General features: G+C 42.0%; 1 protein-coding gene across 10 annotated transcripts in view; it reads left to right on the forward strand.

The window, feature by feature from the left end:
* The window catches only part of prdm16 (PR domain containing 16), a 182,290-nt gene that overhangs the window by 84,266 nt on the left and 75,155 nt on the right, over positions 1–22,869 (forward strand). For 9 of the 10 annotated variants that reach the window (XM_039800077.1, XM_039800080.1, XM_039800072.1 and 6 more), the window contains one exon: positions 16,062–16,112. In XM_039800077.1, coding sequence (XP_039656011.1) covers positions 16,062–16,112 — 51 coding nt within the window. The remainder of the gene's footprint in view (positions 1–16,061; positions 16,113–22,869) is intronic. The other variant, XM_039800073.1, reaches the window with a different exon arrangement.

Here is a 22,869-nt window from a genome sequence, read left to right on the forward strand (position 1 = left end):
CCGCCCCACCCCTTGTGAAGATGGGTCCTTGGCTTTATTCTTCTTTCAGCATCTCTCCATACTCCCCCACCGACATCCCCTCCCTGACTGACAAAACGTCTATTGTCCCATGCCCAAGTGAAGAAGAGACCCTCTTTTCCCCTCTTTGACAAAAGCCGTCTGAAGCAAAGATGGGGACTGCCAGTCGAGATGCCTGGGACCCGGCAGGGGTGCCCCCTCTCCCCCTTCCACTTTTCTCCCGCCTTCTGGTTGATCCATCCCTTGCTCTCGCTCTCTTTTTCACTTTTAATACTCCCCTCCTGTGGGGGTCACTCACTCAGCTCGCCCCCACCCTTTTCATCGTGGTGAACTCTCAGCCTTGCATAAAGACATCAAGTGACAGCAGTGAGAGAAAACAGCCAGATTTGGCAGAAAGAGATATTCGACATGGCTGTCAGTGGCCATTCTGCATGCCTTTTGTTGCCTTGGGTGTAGTTGAAATAGATAAATAAACAGTCATAGGCTGAAAAGCCGGGATCAGAAGCATGTCGCATTTATTCATATTGAACGGAGAAGAAAAAGAGGCAAAAACCTGCTGCTGCCAATTAAGAAGAATGAGACAAAACTCAATTCACAGTGTTTAGATTTGTTTTCATGGCTGAGGCTAAAACTAAGCTATTCAGTGGCTTTCTGTGGTTTGCTCTAAAGATGGCAGTAGGTCTTTAGCATTGTGGGTGTCTCCATGTGGCAGAGAAGATCTGGGAAGTTGTCTCTGGACTCATCAGTTAAGAAGCATTCTCTCCACGGTTACTCACAAGGCTTCATTTACTGTGAATGCAAAAGCCCTTTTTCCCAGCACCTCAAACTCACCCCCAACAACGGGGAGTACCGCCCATAACTGTGCACGGGCCAGACTTCGGCCACATTCACAGGACTGTCTGCTTATAAAGAACAAAGTCACACCACTTTGACTTGTCAAGATACTTTGAACATGATGCTTGCCAGGAAACTTAGCAAAGTTGTGCTGTTTTTGTTAGTTTTAAAACATCACATAAAATGTCAAAGCTACAGACTACAACAGACTACATAAATTGGCCAACAGACTACATAAATTGCAGCTGCATGTGCAACAACGTGTTTTATGACAAACTGCAAGAAAGTCATTATTTTCTTAAAGAAGAGATCCACTTTTTATTTTTATTTTAACACAACTGACTGACTTACTGAATGGTTAAGAAAGAGGTATTCATAATTATTACATCAAGAAATGCTATGTTGTTTAACAATATTTTGGCTCACTTTACAGTGTTTAGTGGCGCCTGTCGGTCCTCAAACCTTTATGCAAATGTTTTCATTTTACTGAAACTACTCATGCAGGGAAGAACATTTACCAACAAGGTCCTGTGATGAATTAGTCAATTAGTGTTAGTGGCATTTTTTGTTTCATATTTTATTCTGAATTATGTAGATGGAGGCACTGTAATTAATGCTTTTTTTTCTTTTTTGTGGTTGAGTCATTATGCATGGAAATGCATTTGCCTCTAATTCAGAGCTTTGAGTGTTTGCTCATTAAAAGTGGGAAGGGTTTCAGGATGGGAATCTCCACAAAGGTTTCTTGATAAAAAATTGTTCACTGCATTCCAGTATCCACTGTTCACTAAGTATGTTTTGTTCTTTGCAATTTCCCTCAACTTAGCGATGATCAGAGTAAATTCATGTAAATTATCATTGAATAGAAATATTGAAAAAAAATAAATCTGTAATCTGATTTTCCGCTCCTAGGCAGACCGCATTCCTTCACAGCTCTTCTCTCCCCCTGCAAAACATTTAGATTTCCAATTAGTCCCTGAGAAGAATGGCTAATTTACCACAGCGAGCAGGCGCCTGATGTCTCAATCTGCCGGGTGTCAGCACTGTGAAAAGGAGTACTCTCATGTAGGCACACACACACTTAGAGACACACAAGCCCATAAAAGAAAGCGTGCTGTACTGAGTGTGAGGGGTGAGAACAGAACAAATCCAGCATGAGGAGTAGAAGAAAAAGTTTAGTCATTTTTTTTTTTAATTAATGCAAAACAAATAAGGGAAGCAATTTTTTTTAAATCAGTGAAGAGGGGTCTTATTGAGGCACTAGAGCAGCAGTACAGACAGCAGTTCAGCAGTGGCCCCAGATTGACTCGTCTGTGAGTGTACAGCCAGCCAGCTTCTCCACACAACACCCACATTGTCCGCTGTGCCAAGGAGCCAGAGCAGCGCTCCACTCCTCAGGGGGCTGCCTGAGACGAACACATTATAGATACATGTTAGCCTTGGCCCGACCTTCTGTATACTGTGTGGAGCACTCAGCGGAAAAGAGACAGAGGAAGGAGGGAGGAGATGAGAAACGAAACGCACATGGAAGTTATTGGATGGTACGGAAAGGATAAGCCTACCCGACAGCTTAACAGCCTCAAAGAAGTCTTAAAAAATCATATAAAGAGAGCACTCCTATCACTCTTACATCTACTGAATTGAAAATGCTGTGAAACAAGATATACTGTATCTAGACAGCGGGTGAAAAGAGATAAAGGGAAAGAGATGCTATTTGGTGAGACAAGATGTTTGCAAGAATCCATTGGCTTTATAAGCTAGTGGTTTTGGCTTCTGTTATCTGTCAGAATCAGCTTGCTTGATCTTCCATCGTTTTTTTTGTGCCTTACGAGGCACCCTGCTTGTCCCAATGGGAAACCTCAAAGCTGCAGTGCTATCATGCTGTGTAATGGTTACTAGCAAGCAGCCAAGCTACCTCCCTCGGCCCTGATAGGGAGAGAGAAAGAGAGATTCCTGTCTGGCTCCCAAAACCCAAACAACATTAGTGGCACTGTCCTATTTCTCCCGTTCTCCCTTTTCACAGCCTGCTGTTAAACACACACAGTTCCCCACAAAATGTTGTTTCAGCTTCTATCTCTCCACTGTCATTAACCAGAGGCAAGCTGACTGACACTCCTCTCTGTCTATGTGTCTGCAGCCAGTCCCTCATTCACTTAAGGCCCATCAGCGGCCACAGTCTTTATCTTGCCCAGGGCAGCCCTGTGATAACACTGTTAACAACAGTAATGTGTGGCGCGAGGGAGCCACTGGAGCTGCAACTGTCAGGGTGAGTAAGTGAGGTCAAGGGCTTTTAACATCTGGTGACGTTGCACCAAATCCGCTCCAGCTCCACTTTATTCTCTACATACTTTCTGGCTCTTCTTTTCTCTAAGTTCAAACTCTTGTCCTTTTTAATTTTGCAACCCCTTCCCCTGCTCTCTGCTCTCCAGTGTTGGACAACAGTGTGGAGGAAAAAAAAAAAAAAAACGGAGCTCGGCAGGACTGAACAGGGCCTTCTCTCCCCACGTGCCTTAGGGAAAACACTGGTGTTATTTTAGAAATCACACTGTTAAAGATTAATGTGGGCCTGGAGGAGTGTGTCATCGTTCCTTAACGACAGGGCCGAGACGCTGAATAAAGCCGGCACTGTGTTTTGTCCCACAGCCCAAGGACAGATAAGTTTCCTCTCACCAAGCTCGCCCCTCACCCTCCCTCCTCCTTTGTCCAATAACTCTCTCCCTAAGTCATTTATTACAACCGCAGGGGCCAAAATGAGAAGAAATTTAATGAGTGAACGGCTCCAAAAATCTGTTTCTTCCCTGTTGTTTTGGTCTTTTTTTGAAGGCGTGGGCGAAGAATAGCTTACGTTCTGGGTTTGCATAGATAAAAACAACAAAAACAGGGTCAAGAGGGTGTTCGCAAACATTTTCCACACTGATTACTCTAGTTAGATGACTAATGGAAAGTCCCGGCTCCTAGTTGTGACCATGCAACTCCCCTAATAAAGTCATCTGTCATCATCCCATGGACTGGCCAGACAGACAGACAGCTATAAACCAGGGTTCAGAGAGCACGGCAGAGCATCCTATCTGTACATATCATACCTTTGTTATTCTAACAGCCAGGATGATGATGATAGCTCCACATTAAAAAGGAAACTGGTATACTGACACCGATGAAAACAATAACGATAAGAGTTTTAACAGTTGGTGATGACGATGATAAAGACCTGTGAAGTTTGATGAGTCTCAAGTCTGAGGTGTGCAAATGGGACTTAGTATCCCTTGCTGAAGGTTTTTACTGATAACGGAAGCGCTCGATAAGCCGGGGAACATCAATCTTAGTGACAGAGATAGTCTCTGCTTCACACAGGGTTGTAAAGGGCCTTCACCTTATATGGCCCAGCTAATAAACTAATTTGTGATGAGCCCGAAGGTCAACTGAATGGATATTTGCATTAACCTGCATATTAGAGGTGGGTTTTGTCTTTGACAAAGTATTGAGCATTTGGCAGTCTGACACACCCATGATGGATCCAGAGTGCTACAAATTGTGGTCTTTTGTATTGATGTACAGTGGCAGTACTTGGTTAATATCTCATAAAATAGATTGAACTTTGGAATGAGGTATCTGTCAGATATTCAAATTCTACTTGGCAGTGTCTTGCACCACAAAGTCCACTGTTGTTCACAGTTTTTTCCATTCAGTGCCCCAGGATAGGCAGCAGCATCATATCATCGCTTTTGCAACATCATTACCACGCAGTCTTTTGAAGTCTGAGACCATCCCTGAAATTATCAAAGTCAGTGACACTTCAATTCATCTGGGGTTTTGATGGCAAAAACATCACAAGATGGCCTTTGTACAAGGGAGTGGGACTGCTACATTATCTCCGCTCAATTATATCGTCTCCGAAGAGTCCTCAAGGTCAAACCATAAAGACTGATGACAGAGGCTCAAAAGATGCAACTGTATCATTGTCAAGCGGTGGTTGACGAGATGTCTCACAACCTGTTTTTACCACCCAGTGCTGGTTTCATCCCAGACACACAGACGTTGATCTTTCAAGCAAGCTGAGTACACAGGACAGTAGTGAATCACGCAATTACAATGTTCTGGAACATTGTAGCCAACTAATCAATTTCATTAGCTGCATAAATCATGACCGCTTGACATTTATTATGGAGGTGATGGGTTGATCCTGTGGACTTGGAGACAGCTCTCGTGTTGATAATGTTGCTATCTCTTGAGAGCAAGGATAAATAGAGTGTGTGTAAAGAAAGACAGAGGGAGGGTTGGAAAGAGAACAAAAACTGGACACAGAGCATGGGAGCCCCAAAGAGGTTGCTGTGTAGCAACAAATGTTAGAATGAGCAAATCAATGAGAGCAGAATGGTGGCGGATTCATTTGCACAATGGGTTCAATCAATCATTTCTCAATGTTACTTTGGTGTTTGGAATTGTTGCTGCTTTTTTTTTTTTGTATATCCTGTAGGGTAGACTCTGTAATGCGCTTCTTACTGGTGTTCCCAAGAAGACAATAAGACAGTTGCAACTCATTCAAAATGCTGCTGCTAGAATAGTGACCAACACCAAGAGGAGAGAGCACATTTCTCCAATCCTTAAGTCCCTGCACTGGCTTTGGGTTAAATTTAGAATTGATTTCAAGGCCCTACTTATTGCATATAAGTCTTTCAATGGTCTAGGCCCAAAATATATTGCAGATATTTACTGAGTGTGAGCCAGGTAGGTCTCTCAGATCAGCAGGGACTGGTCAATATTGGTGCCCAGAGTTCAAGTGTGGTAGAACTTCTTGTAGCCATTATGTTGCCCACTGCTGGAATCACCTTCCGTTTGTTCCAAGACATGCGCCAACTGTAACCATTTGTAAAACTAAGTTAAAGACTGTTCTCTTTTCCAGAGCTTTTAATTGGTTTGTTTAATAGTACTTTTAATTATTTTAATATATTTGGTTTTAACTTTGTTGTACCTTTATAAAATGTGTATGTCCTTTTATGTATCTCATTGTATATTTTTGTTGCTGTTCTGCCTGTATAGCACTTTAAATGACCTCTGTGTATGAGAAGGTGCTCTATGAATAAACTTGCCTTGCCAAATGTGGCAATTTACAAAATTCTATGTTAATCTCAGGACAGCTGTTATATTGTTCATTTTCCAGTTGTTATAGTTTGAAGGACTGTTGAATAGATGGTGGAAGAACAGAATTTGAAAATAACTAGTCATCATGATTTAGGGGCCATTATGCATTTGGCATTAATTTTTTCTTTGCATATACCCCATGCAAAATGTATTCCTCACTGGCCACCATAGTGAAAGAAACCATTTGTAGCCAGTATGTCCAGACAGTATCTTTTGGCAGTAGCAGCTGGCTTAACTGCTCTGGTCTTTATATGTTTCCACCGTGCAAATAATCTGATTGGCCACCAGAAGAAATCACTAGGATAAACAGTGCACTAGTTACAGTCAATTTGTTAAACACAAATGCTTTTTGTGTTTTATCTCCACATCATACTCAAAATAATACACATGCTAATAGCAGCAATTAGAACTATTAAGCTGCCGTTATTATTGTTGGTATTTATATCGTGTACGTGCTTCAGTTAGTGGTACTCCTTAAAAAAACTTTTGATTGAAGTTTTTGACTTAACCTGTTGATGGCATTGCAGAATGCCAAATCAATCATACTAATGCAGTGCCCGTTGAAAATGTGCCTGTTTGGAACGGGCCGATTGCTTGGCCTGTGGTGTTGCTGCTTGTAGAATTCATCAAAACCAAATTGTACCCCAAAATTACTTACAGAAGGACCCCAAACCACTTCATATGTAACTCCCCTGTATAGCATACTACTAACTTACTGATTTACCTGACAGAGAACGTTGCGGATTCAGAATGTAATCACAAAATATCACAATGACAATATGGAGTAACCAGACATTAGCATCATGGACTCATGGCAGTGCGCTACCCACCCGGCTCGTTATGAGAGCCAATCAGCACCTATATCTGCGTTAATCAACCACCAGAACCGGACTCTGTGTGTGTGTGTGTGTGCGTGTGTGTGTGTGTGTGTGTGTGTGTGTGTGTGTGTGTGTGTGTGCGCAGAGAGAGAGAGAGAGAGCGATAGAGAAAGAGAGAAAGAAAGAGAGAGGGTGTTGTGTTGTCTTGTGTCGGATCGTTAACGAATTTAACATTTCAGCAGAGGTGTTCATTTCCATACAGGTTTAGTGGCTTGACAGTTAACAGTTTTTAGTTTGAAAGTGGGGTTTTGTTTGTTTTGTTATTAGTTTGCAGTAGATTATTTACATTGCACCAGCGTGAATTCTGATGAAAGGTGCTGTGTCTGCCCGGTTCTCGCATTGCACAGCGCTGTGAAGGAATAATCTCCGAGATTACTTTATATTCTGCCTCTGTTTAGAAGTGGTGAATGGAGGCTACAGCTCACAGTAACTTTATACTATATATTGTCTGGCTTTTGTTTGATATTTTGTGTTGGCAAATGGCTTCTTGTTGAGTTTCCTCTTAGCGAAAAAATAGACACGGAAAAGCTTAGCGCCTTTTTTTCGCCAACCTTATTCCACACAACAGTCGCAATGTTCCTTTCAGCTATCCGCCCGTGCTCCCGGAAAGTGAAGAAAAGTAAGTTTGGTATATCTAGCAATCATGTAGCTAACGTTGGAAGCAGGAAAAGAGTCAAAGGTGGTAACACGTTCTCTTAATACATCCATGAGTAACACCACCACCAGCATAAAACAAAAACGATCTCCGTTCTCACGACCATTTTAGCACCGTTTCAGAACTAATCTCCCTCCATACAAACACACCTGAAAACAAATATCACAGACCATTCACTACACTGGACATACGCATGCTGGTGTAAACACGGTGTAAGGCTGATAACGCTGGACATGGGAATTGTTGCAAATTGCTCAAATAATAGCTTGTCTCTTCCACATGTAGGCAGCAGTAGCATTATAAAATGCAGAATTCAACTGCACAACAGCTGCTAGCATTAACAACAAGGTCAGTAACGGCTGTAATTCGTTATCCATGTGGAATTAACCACCGGTAGTCAAGGCTGATGTTGTTTGTTTGCATCTGGAAGAGTCACATGACAAATAAGGGAATGACTGATAAGACCCAATCAGGAAGGTGAACATGGGTAACTGCGTTTCCGGTCTCTGTTTCTGCCTGTCCAGACTAAAACCCAAACCTGGAATTTTCAAACTAAAACGGGTTCAGCCGCATTTTCAAAGATGTCCGTTTTAAGAGTTCTAAAACGTAAGAGTAATGTGGACGTTAGGCGTAAACGTAGTAAAAGTTATAAAACAAAAACGTGGATGTAGCTTAACAAAGAGTGTATTATGAACACTAGGATGTGTTTACTCTTTCCTCAACACACACCACACCATTCACCTCTGTCCTACTGATGACCTAACATCTAAGCTCTAAGTCTTCCCTGTAAACACAGAGGCTATACCAGTACAAAAAGACCATTGACAGACTTAAGACCGGCTAAAACTAAGTGGATACCGTACTTTGAGTGTACAGAAGACAGAGGAGCTGTGGGAGGTGTTTGATAATTTATCCGCATAACTGTTTTTACTGTAATTATGTAACGGTTCTAGTATGTGTATAATTTGCCTCAGATCAAACTCATATCTCCAATGAATTCTGCTGCATACAAATACACTCGCACCCCTAAGCAGGAAATCCACGATCAGGCCTTGTTTATTTATCTGCTGGAGAAATCTCATCAGCAAGTCACTTGGCGTGGCTTTGGCATAGCTTTTGGCTATGTAGTTGGCCTTCTTAAGCATCATCATCATCATCATCATCATCATCATCATCATCATCATCATCATCGTCTGTAGGGCCTGACCTTGGTATAAACCCTTGAAGCCCTAAAGAAAGCCCCTGCTTGTCCAAGCACTGACCCATATTTACATGCACTTAGCCTCCAAGTCACTAGAGACTTTTCACTTCTATGTTTGGGCCCGCGCCCAAACTCCTATGTGTGTGTGTGTGTGTGTGTGTGTGTGTGTGTGTGTGAGTGTGTAATAAAAAATGCAGAAAGCTACAGGATGGATTTGCAGGGGGGTGCCTGACCAACTAACACACACAACTATAGATACAAAACAAATGCACTCTCTGAAGCAAAACCTAGCTTTCTCAAAATGTATTTTCCTGTCTCCTCATTTCCCTCTGTCATGCACTCTGTCTAACTGCGGTCCACATCCAGTCTTGTTGTTTAAGCCAGCTTGTCCTTTCTGTACATATATTGGATTTGAAGAAAGAGGGAGAGTGGAGGAATGAAAAGCTACCAAAACCCCTCTGTTTATGTTGAAATATGCAAAGGGTGTAAATATTTAGCCGGACCTCGATAAACGATATGCAATTTACTCGCCAGTTGTCCGTCGTCACGTGACAATATCGCAGTGGCTGCTGTCCAGAAAAGCCCCTGATGCGATGAGAGATCTCCCTCTCTGTATTTCCGTGTCCTTTTCTACCTACCTGAAGGAATTCCTGGTTTGAATTAGGGATTCATATTGGCACTAGACAGAGGGACAGACAGTGTGGTCTGGTGTATGTTTCTAAATACACAAATGTAGTTTGCGAGGGAAAAGGGAGATATGAAACATATGACATTGCTGGACTGAAAAGCCAATATCAGATTTATGTAGTGCATAAATGTAAACATTCATATATGCATAGGCTGTGCAGGCATCTCTTTCAGCTGATGTATGTGAAATGAAAAGTATCCATGGCATGACCTTTGATTCAATCTATATGCCCTCAAGTCAAGACCCTAAATCTTACTCCCATAACCCCCTGCTTGCTCAGAGTTAATATGTGTCATGGGAAGAAGAGGAGATAATTAGAAATACGGCAATATTATTTTTCTTCCTGCTACCACGTATCGATAAACTGCAACCTTTATCAAAATGAAGAGGAAGGACGTGATATATCATTATCTGAAAGGCATGCCACAGCAGCTGTCGATGCTGTGTAGGCAATCCTCTTAGGCCAAAAGGTAGGGTTATTTATTGGGCCTCGACCCTGCGGCTGTCACAACATCTGCTTGCGGAAGATCTATCGGCACACCCTTATTCACTTATGATTATTACTGATCATCTGCCCAAATGACTTATCAATAAAGCGAAGGCCATGCAGATAATTTATCTGTATGGTTCTGTCGATATCAAGTTCAGAGTCAACGGCCCTAAAAGGATAAAGGGCCTCGGACGTCAGGTGATGGATGGTCGTACAAGGCCCCCATGAAAATATGACCCTTTTAATAAATTTGCAGAATCCTGCTCTCTTCCTCCTCCCTCCACCTCCTTTTGGATTCCTCTTACTCTCTTTTTCATGAAAGTGAGCTTCTTTCCCAAGGTTTGTTTGCTGACTAAGTGCAAACCTCACCTTGTAACATTACTTTCTTACAGAGAAATTACTTCAAACACTGCAACTGTCAGATGTATGAATACAAATATCTAATCTGCTCCTTTGTACCAATCATGTGTGGCACCTAAACCACACATGTCTATGCAAGACTTCTGAATCATCCAGGACATTGAAATGATGAGACAAGCCTGTCCTGAGTATATGCAAACCCTGGCAGGATATTTCACTATGGCATTTTCTTCATAAATCAAACAAAGAATCTTAGGACACACGGGGTCAATGCTCGTTCTGTAAATAACAGCCATTTTGTATTTGACAAGTGGCCATGACTTTTCAGAGTCGCACAATAGTTCTGAGTGTTTGCCTTCCAAATCTAACCTTTGTGCGCTAAGCTCTATCTCACCAACAGTTCTCAGTTCCGTCACAGGCCGCGCCCTGCATAGACCCATCTGGATGTAGGGTTGGTTAACACTGTTAGCTTTAGCGTGGTGTGATATGTGTCAAGCTAATCTGATCTCTTTCTTTCAGACAATGGCATCTCATGCATTCCTTTGGCATCAGTTTCTTTTGCTTTTACCAATTAACTATATCATTTTCTCACGTATAACTTCACAGAAAAGTGGAGATGGAGATAAGGAACCAAACAGTGATTATATTCATAATTACCTTCTCTATCAACTAAGACAGAGAAAGAGAGGGAGCAAAAGAGAGAAAGTTTCCTATCAGCCCTCCCCTTGATGTTTGCTTTGGCCAAAGCACCTCAAGTCTTCCGCTTATTAAAGTCATTATGAATATGTTTTATCTGATGGATACCCAGTTTCCTGGTATTTAGCAGTGCAGATATCTACCCTGTTTCTTACTCTCCTGCCTTAGTGTCCCCACCTCCCTACTTAAGCTCAGTGAGCAACCTCATTGTTGAGGCATGTTTTTAAGAAGTCGTAGCTCTGGTCTTGTTTTGGGTCAGCTGTCAAGGCCCCTATCTCTGGGAAGTCCTGAAATAGCCCCATTTTACACCCTTTTAAAGAACAAGCCAGAGAAACGACTTGGAACTACAACCAGGCACCATCTGACTTAATGCTAAAAAGCAGACTGAATCAGACGTGTATCCTTAGTCAAACAGTCTCTGGCAGGAACGCGTAAAAGGTTTGTTATCAGGGAGTTCAAATGATAGCAAGAGACCTCAGAGAAAAACACTGGAGACTTGATATCCCTATTTATTCTTCTCCTTTTTTGGAGCAGTCGTGCTGTTTCATTGATTGTTAAGTGTTCCGATCAGATTTGGCAGTATCTTGGAGTCAGAGGAGTCACATCCATTTGTTTAGATCATGTCTGACATGATGGTTGGGTCCTATTTTAAAGTCTCCAGCAATGAGAAACAGAGCCTCCCCTTTCATTTTTTCTTTTTCTTTCTTGCTCTCTGACACAAATACACTTTCTCTGCAGTTTATTATTTAACACGGCCCACAGTGAAAGACCGCTTCCTCTCCCATCTATACGTCAAAAAGATCAATAACCCGTCCAGGGCTCTGCCACCACAATGAAATCCTGTCAATGTGCCAAAAAGCAGCAAAAGGTCCCAATAAATGCGTAGCAAAACTTTCAATTTGTGGCTTTCTTGGTGTGGCTCTTGCAGCCAATGGGTTGTCAGTCAGGGCCCTGGTTCAAAAAGCCCTGAGGTTTGTTTGCTGCTGGTTCTTTTTGGAAACTTGTGGCTTTGTGACATCCGCAGCCATCCATTGGGCTGTGTTGCTCTATTGCCTCATATTATCCAGAGTTGTGGAGAATTGTTTTTGGCAACAGAATGCTAACATTTTCCTACGGCTCAAACCTCCAAGTGGGGCCCTCTTCTTCTCCTCGCGTCTGAGGATGATGATGAGCAAGCTTTGTAAGGTCCTATTCTAGTTGCTATTGGTGTGACTAGAAGTCATGATGTGTGGGTCAGTCTATGAAGGTTTGACTTGAGTTGTACATGCAAAACCACCATATGCGCCCTATACAGAAACCCCTCATGGGGCATTTCTTCAGTTTTTTCAAGTTAAATGAGTTCTGGAAATAAACTGAGAGGTATTTCACTCCATCATGTCTTTTAGGCTGTGACAGGTCTTGTAAAAACAATGAGGCAGTCCACTCACAGAGTGTCTCTCCCCACGTCGTGTTTTCTTTGTCCGCTTGGTCATCATAGCATGTCAATACGAATGGTGCTAAAGTGGTGTTGAAAAACTCCTGACTCTGTCCAATAACAAAAGCTGTGCTATGAAACACTAATAATGGTGGGGTTTTCCATCCCGCCTAGTGTGAAAGCACACACCACAGACACGGTGAGATACACACACACACACACACACACACACACACACACACACACACACACACACACACACACACCACAAACCCACACACACACACACACACACACACACACACACACACACACACACACACACACATTTACGCACACCCTTAATGAGGGTCTGGACAGCTCTTGGTGGAAGGATTCTGCAGGTGGCTGCACTTTCATCAAGCCACGACTAGATTTGTTTATGTTTGAGGTCATATGGGCCAGAGAGAGAAGTTTGTGTGCCCAGACACACTTACACACACTTTCTAATTACCCTCGCTTCAGTGTTTTCTCTTTTCCATAAGACATATTGACATGTCAGCATTCAGCAGGGTAGATACAGAACAAATGGACAATTTTACCTCTCTCTGTGTAGTGGAAAATCTATCCCTCTCAACATAGGCCAGTCTCTATTTGGACCTGTCTCACCAACCAAGAGTAAAAGTCACTTTGAGATGACGGTGACACGTGCAATAAATCATAGCACCGCCAGTCAGTGGCCAATCACATTTTCCTTCCCTAATTAATAGCTTATTTATTTGCTTGACGGGGTCCTGCTGCAAGGCTAGGCTATTCTGTGTGTTTGTCTGGTGTGTGTGTGTGTGTGTGTGTGTGTGTGTGTGTGTGTGTGTGTGTGTGTGTGTGTGTATGCAAGTGTTGAAAGAGCATCTCAACCTGCCTTTGTGTTACAGTTATTGTCATCATTACACAAGCCCTTGCTTTTCACCCCTGGAAACCCTGTTCACTACGATCTTTTAACAAAAAACAAACAAAAAGATAACCTTGTTGGGTAACTTTTGAACAGGCAAACAATTTGGATTACAATTACATAGAGTTCAAAGCCAGGAAGCTTTATAATTAGCATTTTCCTGACAGTCGGCTCAGTATTTCTGGGCCCAAAACTGAGGTTTGGATGATAGAAAGCATGCACTGTCCCGACCCCCCACCTGAAGCTGAAAGACATTAAGGCATCAGCAAAAACCACTCATGTCTGTTTGCATGTCTTCTACAGTTTTAGGTTACTCTTGCACAATTTGATACACACACATATTTACACTTGGCATGTAGCTGAACAGAGCAGGGGGAAAGTCCAGAAATTGTCCTATAGTTGTTGAACGCCTGGTAGCATTTTAGACGACGCAGCCAAGCTGTTGGTTTTGTAAACTGTTGCAGCTGGTCTCGTGCATTACAAGAAAGGGGAAGTCCTCTCTCTCTCTCTCTCTCTCTCTCTCTCTCTCTCTCTCTCTCGCTCACTATCTACATCGCCATGTTTAAAGTTGCAAGCACATTTTTACTACTAGCAGATACATTAACTTAATTTGTCTTTCTTTCTACTAAATAGTCATCCCGAAATACTTTACCACACAGTAATACCTTTGAAAATAAATAAATGTTTATGTGGTCAGTTTTAGGCAAAATAGACATTTTGTAATCGGTCTCTTTTGTTTGTTCAAGCCAGCACTTCCTACTCTGTGGCTATTTATTTATTTTTTTAAAAAGCACAACCATTTATCTCGCTCTGAGAAATACATACACATACGCATCCTCACAAGATGCTGCATAGAGTCCAGAGTTCTATCTACTGATAAATAAACTCTGCAGCAACTAATCAGCAATTTTAAACATAATTTGCAAATAGATGAAAGGTTCCTGCACACTTTTAATCACTTGTATTCACTTACTCTTTGGTCTCTTTACTGTCAGGAGTTTCTCATCCCTATGAACCTGATATAAACCTAAAATGCACAAATGTGAATTTAGAGTCATGAACATACGCTACAATGTAATATAAAGTTTAAAGAGTTTTATAAAAACAGAAAAAGCTGACCAAACTCCTTCGCTTTTGTTCATTCATTATTGACACACGATCAGATTTTGATGAAACTTACTGCCACTCTATTTGCACATCTTTAAAACAAAGGTGCTACAGTTACAAATCAAAAAGATGTGACAAATTTGAAGGGCCATGAGGGACACGGCATCTTTTCTGGGGGATGAGATGTTGTTGTGTTGTTTGAAACTGATTTTAGGAACAGGATGCTTCTGTAAAGGTTTAGATGATGTGTAAGTAGTCCGAGAACACTGTTGTAAGTATCTGTGGTGTAATTGCTCCCATTTGCTGAGGCTGAGAAACAGATCCCTTGACAGCTTAATGTAGGAAACCACCCCGTATGGCACACCAGTTCACATATGGCCCATCTGGTTCACTGTCGAGTTAGAGGAGAGAAAGAAGAATTGAGAGTGAACTTCTATGTGCTACTATGATTTCAGATAACTGTTTTTCTATTATACTGTGGAATAAATAGCCTTACGGAGAAACATATGGACACTTTTATCTAGTGGCACGTGAGGGCTCATACGCACAATTCATAATAACCTCCTGTAAATTGAGGCCTTGTGTAGAAAGGTGCATAAAAGAACTTGTTGTATGTCAGAATTGATAGAATGGCTCCACAGTTTCCATGGCAGATTCCACGGCAGATAAATGTCTCTTTCCCAATCACGGTGGGCTAGGCTGGTTTAGGAAATAACAAACTTTAATATGTCAGCTCTAATGTAAAGGCAGCCAGTCTTGTCACAACACCCACACAACACACCTACTGTGAAAGGGCAGATGGGGAGGATAGGGAGCAGGAAAAGGGAGGTTCAGATATGCCGTGTGTCTGTGCTTGAGGAAGTTTTATAGGCCTAATTTCACTTAAACTTAGTAAAGTACCACACTGATCCCCCACCCCACCTGAAACTGCTCTGAAAACAGTCTGCATCTCTTCTTTGATCCTCAGTTGCCATCAATGGGCTTCAGAAAGGCAGAGAAAGAGACAGACAGACGGAGAGAGACTCTGGGTTGCCATTATATGTGAAATGCCCCCTCATTGCAGCACAGCAGCCCCATCTCTTCATCATTCCCCCACTTCCTTCATTTCCTCTGGCAGACACTGGGAGCATTCTACCCATCTGCCCCCAGTAAATATTGCTTGAAGGCTTAATTATACGCACACACACACACACACACACACACACACACACACACACACACACACACACACACACACACACACACACACACACACACACACTCACAGACACAGTCTCAGCGAAATTTCCTGCAACGCTGAAGCGGAGAATTAATGTCAAATCTGTGGGGCATTCATTCCTGTGTGTGTGTGTGTGTGTGTGTGTGTGTGTGTGTGTGTGTGTGTGTAGTGTTATGTTTGCTTCTGTGTGTGTTTTTGTGACCTCTCAGTCCATTATTATATCCCTCTGGTCACATTTCTAACCCAGAGGGTCTGCGTGATGAACTGCGAACACCCTTTGCTTGTGTCATACATAAAAATAGATTTTCTTCTCAATCCAATCAAATGTTGTTGCCTCCCTTTTTTATTTTTTATTCATGAGTTGTGGATATCGCTGTGGGTTTTTGGTACCATTAAACACTTTACCAATGTATATATATTTGTTTGTGTTTTCTTAGCAGATGATGAATGACCATGATGAAGCCTCCCCTGAAAGCTGCATCAAAAAGGTAGGAGAGTTACACCTGTTTATGCTATTTTATGTATGCTGGCTCTATCTGTACCACTGCCCTGCATGACAACTATCCCGCTGGGTTACCTATAAATCAAAGGTATTGAAAGTCATTATGAGGGTGAAGTTATAAAGAGGCAGTTTATAGCAAACATAAAAAGCAGGACAACTATTCTTCATTTGTATGTCTGTATTTGTAAGAGAATATATGTTTACTCTCAACTCCTCTGGCTCTGCTCGAGCACACATACACTAAATATCTTCAAACATGCACGCCCAGCTGCAGGTTTGTTTGAAAGTTTTTCTAGTGTACAGAAAAAGATCCTCTGCATGTTTTGATTGGTGCATTTTTTTTTAATACAGTAGCTATATTAATATAATATAATATTTTTTATTAGTATTCATTTTTCTTCCTACAAAAGCTTCAAAAACGAAGAAGTCATCTTTTCTAAACTGGAGTCATTCGCAAGAGTTTCACTAACTTATAAGCCTTTCTTATCAAAGAACAGAAAGCCTCTCTTCACTCAGACAAAAACACTGACACATGAACACACACTGTGACCGACACGTCCCATTGACCAGTCACTGACCACTTTATGAGGTGATAAATTTATTGAAGAGGCTGGGCAGTTTGCTTTTACGGCCAGTGTCGCCGGGTCAAGAAAGGACAGCGAGAGAGTTCATGTCCATCTAATGGTCCATGAAAGAACAATGGCTGCAGCAGATTGGACCTTGGATCTTTCTGAGAATAACTAAAGCCATGCAGGCGTAGCTCAAAGTCAAGTCAACGGCAGGGTTGTTGAAACCTAAATCAGTGGTTGAAAATGGGACAGCAATACATTATGTGTTTTTTTTTATCAGATTTGAGTTTTAGAGGAGCAATCCATATTTCCACTATGGCATCAGTATTTCCAAACCCCACTATTGGCATTGTTCTTTTTTTATTCCAAAATTGATTGACTGACCTTGCAGTGCAATAACAATACAAAGCAATAATGGTTGAAATATGAGCCTTAAATAAAAACATTTGTTTACAATTCTTAAGTGGACTTTGATTAATGTTGGATGACAGAACAGAGCTAAAAACATCCATTATGTCACATGAGTGGCGTTCATCATGGATTTAGCTGTCAAAGAAATTGAAACTGACATTTGGAATTTGCCGCCAAAGTTTGTGTGCCTTTTGTCTTATCTTACATGACAGGGCGGTCAAAACATCGGTAGCAGAAGTACCGGTGGACTACTTTTTAGTACATAATCCAGCTCCCCTTAATACAAGCAGTGTGTGAGAGGAAACGCCTCGTGAGCAACCTTAGCAAGACGTATTTTCCTCATAATGTCCTTCGGCGTAATTTACAATTATGACCAATTTGGCCCTTAGAAAATATCCTCATTTGCATTTCAGGTCAAGGGTCTTGCTGCTGTACCCTCTATAAACAGGCAGGCATGCAACTCACAGACTGCCTGGTTGATTTGAAATTCTACATTAGTCAATGAGCTTATTTTAAGAGTTGACCGCAGGTGGTTTGGGCTGGTCCCTGTTCCCCACTTGTTCGTACAGTGTGGAAAAACCTAGACGTTTTTTTAAAGTACCTAACCGCTTTCCACATAAGAGTGGCCCGTGCACTTCACTCTGCATGCACACACATGTACACACTTCCAAGTACAAAGACACACATACACACATGCATAAGGAGCGTAAAGTTGCAATACACACACTCAGGCTCACACAGATGACAGAATACAGACATACAGTATGCGTACCTATGATACGTAAAATCCAAACACACACACACACACACACACACTGGCCACATCTCATTATGTAGAGTGTGAGTTGCGGTGGGCCCTCATCGGGCGGTGGCAGACCACATGCCTGTTATGAATATGAATGAAATTATGCATGAGCCATTCCTTATGACATGACTCATTCATCCACATCGTGCAGTCACACACACACACACACACACACACACACACACACACACACAGGGCATGGGCACACACACAAACACACACATGTACATAAACATTGACTTCTCCTTTCTCCACCATGTCATTGCCATCGCTATGCTTGATTAAGGCAGAATGTTAATTGAGTTGTAGCTTGTGAATAAACTAGTTCACTGCTGAAAGGTGTGTGTGTTTGCATGACTGCAAGAGTTATTAGTTCTTATTTGTTGTTGCCCAAAAAAACATATACAGATTTGTTGTTTTGTTTATATATGTTATATATATTTTTATATAGAGTGAGATATCAGTACAGTGCACATTATCGAGTCAATGTAAAGTATATTTCAACCACTATGGTCACAGATAAATTTTATATAGGCATTGTGACAGCTCCTTCACAAAACAAGAAGAATACATGGATGGATTAGTGGATGAGATGAGATGTATAAGCACTGGAAGACATAAAGAGATATTTGAATTAATGGAATATTTAGTTACCTCATCAATATGTGTCCACTTCATAACTTATACCACACAAACCCCATGTTTGACACAATAGTATTTGGTACTCAAAAGATAGATTTTTTTCGTGGACTTCATTGCCAAAGTTAATTATATCATACTGAATTGTACCAGACACTGTATAGATACACTGTACAGATACACTCATAAAGGACAATTTAAGTTTAATAGAAAAAAATGGATATTCTCTATGATAAACATGTTTTAAGAAGGGAATTGTATATATTATAAATACAGTAACCTTACACCCTTTCAAACTGACCACAAACACAGGTTCTTTCTACTTTGGTGAGACAGTCTGAAAGAAGTGTAAAGGCAAGTGGGGGGCACTGGTAGAGTCAGGGTTAAGGCGAGGGATAAAACAGAAGCAAAGATGTTATTGTAGCTTCTCCCGTCCACTTACTGAAAGCTGCCCAGAGCTTACAACTGTGTGTGTGTGTGTGTGTTTGTGCGTGTGTGTGTGTGTGTGTGTGTGTGTGTGTGTGTGTGTGTGTGTGTGTGTGTGTGTGTGTGTGTGTGTGTGTGGTTTAAGGCCTTGGATTCATATCCAGCACTTGCTTAGACATGGATCGAGCCATATTGGCTTACACACATGCATCTCCACACCCCGCCCACAGCCCAAAAGTGTTATCGGAATTCCCTCTCTGCTTACTTCATCCATCCTCTTCCACTTATTTCATCCCTTTTCGTCTCTCTCTCTCTGCACACGGTATGGTGTTGTTGGAGCTATAGATTGCTATCAGGGGCTATTGGGGATAGGATCAGGGATTGTTTGGTTTGGTCCAGTCCAGCCATACAAAACAGGACTATCTGTCTGTTTAGCTGTCTAGGCCCTGCTTAGGTATGTTCTCATTCACACACTGCACATACACTTAAGTCTGTGTGTGTTGTGTGTCGAAGTTAATAGGGTATCTGAGGACTTGAGTTTCTTTTTGGATTCCTTGGATTTAAAAGTGGTAGCCTGATAGGGAACAGGGGAAAGAAGGCAGTCTATGCTCGGTGTGTGTGTTTTGTGTGTGTGCGTGTTAATCCCCATCTTCAGAAGAGCGCCGCTGTCCATCCCGACGTGTGTAAACACTCCAGCAGATCAGATGGCAGATAATGACTTCCAGATAGACACCCTCCATTCAACCAGCAGAGAAAATCAATGAGCACTGATTGCTTTTTTCCCAAGACGATCATCTCTCCCTGAAGGCTACTATCTATCTCTCTCTCCTTCTATCTCTCTCAATTTCTCTGTCTCTCTCTCTCGCTCTTCAAGCCCTATTCATTCACCTCTCAATACCACTGAGATTGAATCAATTCATGCTGCTTTTCACAGGGGATTTACTGTGAAAAGATACAGCGGAATATCTCTTTAAGACGATCAAGTCCGCCTGTGTCACTCTTTCTTTCGTCTGAGTGAAGTTCTACATGTCTTTCTTTCTATTTATGACAGATATGTTCTTTCATATTCTTTTAGACAAACTCAAGCACCAGTTGTTGTTCCATAAGCAAAGTATGCAGTAAATGTGTGTTTTAGATGCAACATTAGTTGCAAATAGGAAAATGAGAGGGGTTGATATGAACTTTGACCTATAAGTAGATTTTTCCCACTCCTTGTTGAAAGACTAGGGAGCCAAATGGGGGTCAGCTGCAGTTGTGAGTCGATGAGTGTGTGTCCCATATCAAGCTGGGGAATTGAATCTCTAAATATCCTAGCTAAATGACCCTAAATGTATGAGGGCTATTATGTGGACAGAGGGAGGCTCATGGGTCACAGAAGTGATCCAGTGCTCTGGGCCATAGTTTACCCCCTGCCAACAGCACCACACTCCCCCATCCCTCCCCCTGCTTAAATAGGCTCATGATTGATTGATAATTATGATAATTTGTTTGAAATGATTATCTGGATATTATAATCACTGCCACCCCAGTATGCCACGGGTGCAAGTCATTTTTCATAATGCTGAACGTCACAAATGCCCCCTGGTTACAGGGGTGGCTGTGTGTGTGAGTGTGTGTGTGTGTGTGAGTGTGTGTTTGGAGAGGGGGTGGCACAGATGCTATACATGGATGCATGAATGGATGTACCAAAATATCCTAATCGACAACCATTTTAATAATTGTTCAATTGTTATTTATTAAGCAAACATTACCATTTATATCTGTTTTGGACCATTGGTCAGACAAAAAGCAATTTCAAGACCTCACTTGGGCTCTGGGACATTGCGAGGATAGTTTTCACTTTCAAAATGAATAATTAAGGGATTAATCATCATTGAAAATAATAGGTAGGTAAGATAGATGGATACATAGAAAGGTTTGTCTACACAGTGAGAAAGACAGACTTCATCTGTATGATTTACTTCATGTCTGCTCTTGAAAACATACAAACCGTTGCATGATCAGGAAGTTCCCAAACATCTTCTTGTCATTCTCAGGCAGTGCGCAAACACAACGTAGCTCCAATCATCCTGTCTTCTCTGTCATCTTAAGGAAAAGAAGGGGAGGAGTGTGTGTGCATGTGTGTAGTGGGGGGTTGCAGGAATAATATTTGCGGTTTTCGCTTCGCCCCAAGATGACTTAATGATGATATGGGTCCCTTTCTTCTGCTGGGCAGGGTTACGTTTTAATGGGCCCTGAGTGACATGTTTTCATTTGGCTCTCTAACCTGCCCCCCCCACCCAGTACCACCACCAGCACCACCGTCACCACCTTCATCCCCATCCCCCCCTTCAAAATATACACCGCAAAATCCAGCACTGTGTCAGGTCAGACGAGGAAAAAAAACGTGTTTTGAAACCAGAGCCAGTCAGCACTGAGCTTCCATGTAGTGTTTGTGTGCAGACAGATAGACAAATATGCGTAGACTGAGCTCACATGGTTGAAATCATGTATGTTCGGGTAATGTTTGGATCCCAAGGCAGGATAATCTTTCAAAACATTTTATACTCATAAGATAGTTTTTTGGTGGCGTATTCCTTTAATGTATCTATAATCACTGGTTACATTGATTATAGACAACCAAGTCATCTGTCCAAACTTTGTTAGCAAATAGCGTTGACCTGTGGCAGGTCACGTGGTCTGGACAAGGTCAGGGTTGTTGGAGAGGAGGTGGGGAGTAGGAGGAGAGGTGAAGACAGAAAGAAATGGTCTTTCTCTCTCTGTCTGTCTTGTTTGTGGGAACTGTCCCAGTTATGGTCACTGCAGAATGCTGTCATTATGCCTTGTGAGGAGCATTCACTCAAAGGCCACTGCTGTGTGTCACTGTGTTCATGTATGTGTGTGTGTGTGTGTGTGTGTGTGTGTGTGTGTGTGTGTGTGTGTGTGTGTGTGTGTGCCACTTTTGACTTGCAGTGGCACTTTTATCTTGTGTGTCCGTGTGTGTGTGTGTGTGTGTGGGCCCTGACTGACGCATCTCTGTTGTTATCGCCGATCAAAACCCGCCGTCACAATGGAGTGAAGCGCTGGGAGAGGAATTCAAGTGGGAACGAAAGAAAAAAAGAAAGAGTGGAACAGATAGAGAGAGACAGAGCAAGGGGGTGGAGGAGAAGCACGAGGTGATCGGAGGCACTTTCATGTCAGCTGGCTCCCTGACCTCTCTCTCGCTTTCTCTCCTTCTCTTTCTTTTCTTATGCCTTTCACTCTCTCTATCCTTCTCTCATTCCCTCTCTTGCAGTCTTTGTCTCTCCATAATCTCTCTCCCAGTGGCCATTCCACCACATTCTCAGGGGTCACCCAACAAAAGGAGGAGGGCGATAGTCTGACAGTTGTGGGGGCTGTCATACTCATACATACACATTCACTCACACACACACACACACACACACACACACACACACACACACACACACACACACACACACACACACACACACAACCATTTTGTTGTTAAGTGTAATACTTTTGATGTATTTTATTTTGCAGTTCCTGTCAAACATAAGCCTACTGTAGATGAAGTATTGTCATACTGAAATATTTTGCAACATACAATGTTATCAGTCCAGAAAGTGTGCTCACCATTCCAGTAGAGACACAAACAGTAGTGTCAATAAACCACCATTCAGTGCAGTCACAGGCTGAAAAATCATTTAAACACTTCATCCCTCCTGGAATGCATTAAACGTCCCAAACTGATGTGAATTTTCTTTTAACCCTTATGCTTTCCTAAACCTAATCCAAATGTTCTGATGTTTACCCTAAAACCCAAAGACATCATATTGTCACTGAGGTGGACACATATTCTTTGACCTCTTCTTTAGTGTGATTTGAATAAACGGCCAAATGAATGGACATTT

The sequence above is a fragment of the Perca fluviatilis genome, chromosome 5 (genome assembly GCF_010015445.1).
Source record: "Perca fluviatilis chromosome 5, GENO_Pfluv_1.0, whole genome shotgun sequence".
NCBI lineage: Eukaryota > Metazoa > Chordata > Actinopteri > Perciformes > Percidae > Perca > Perca fluviatilis.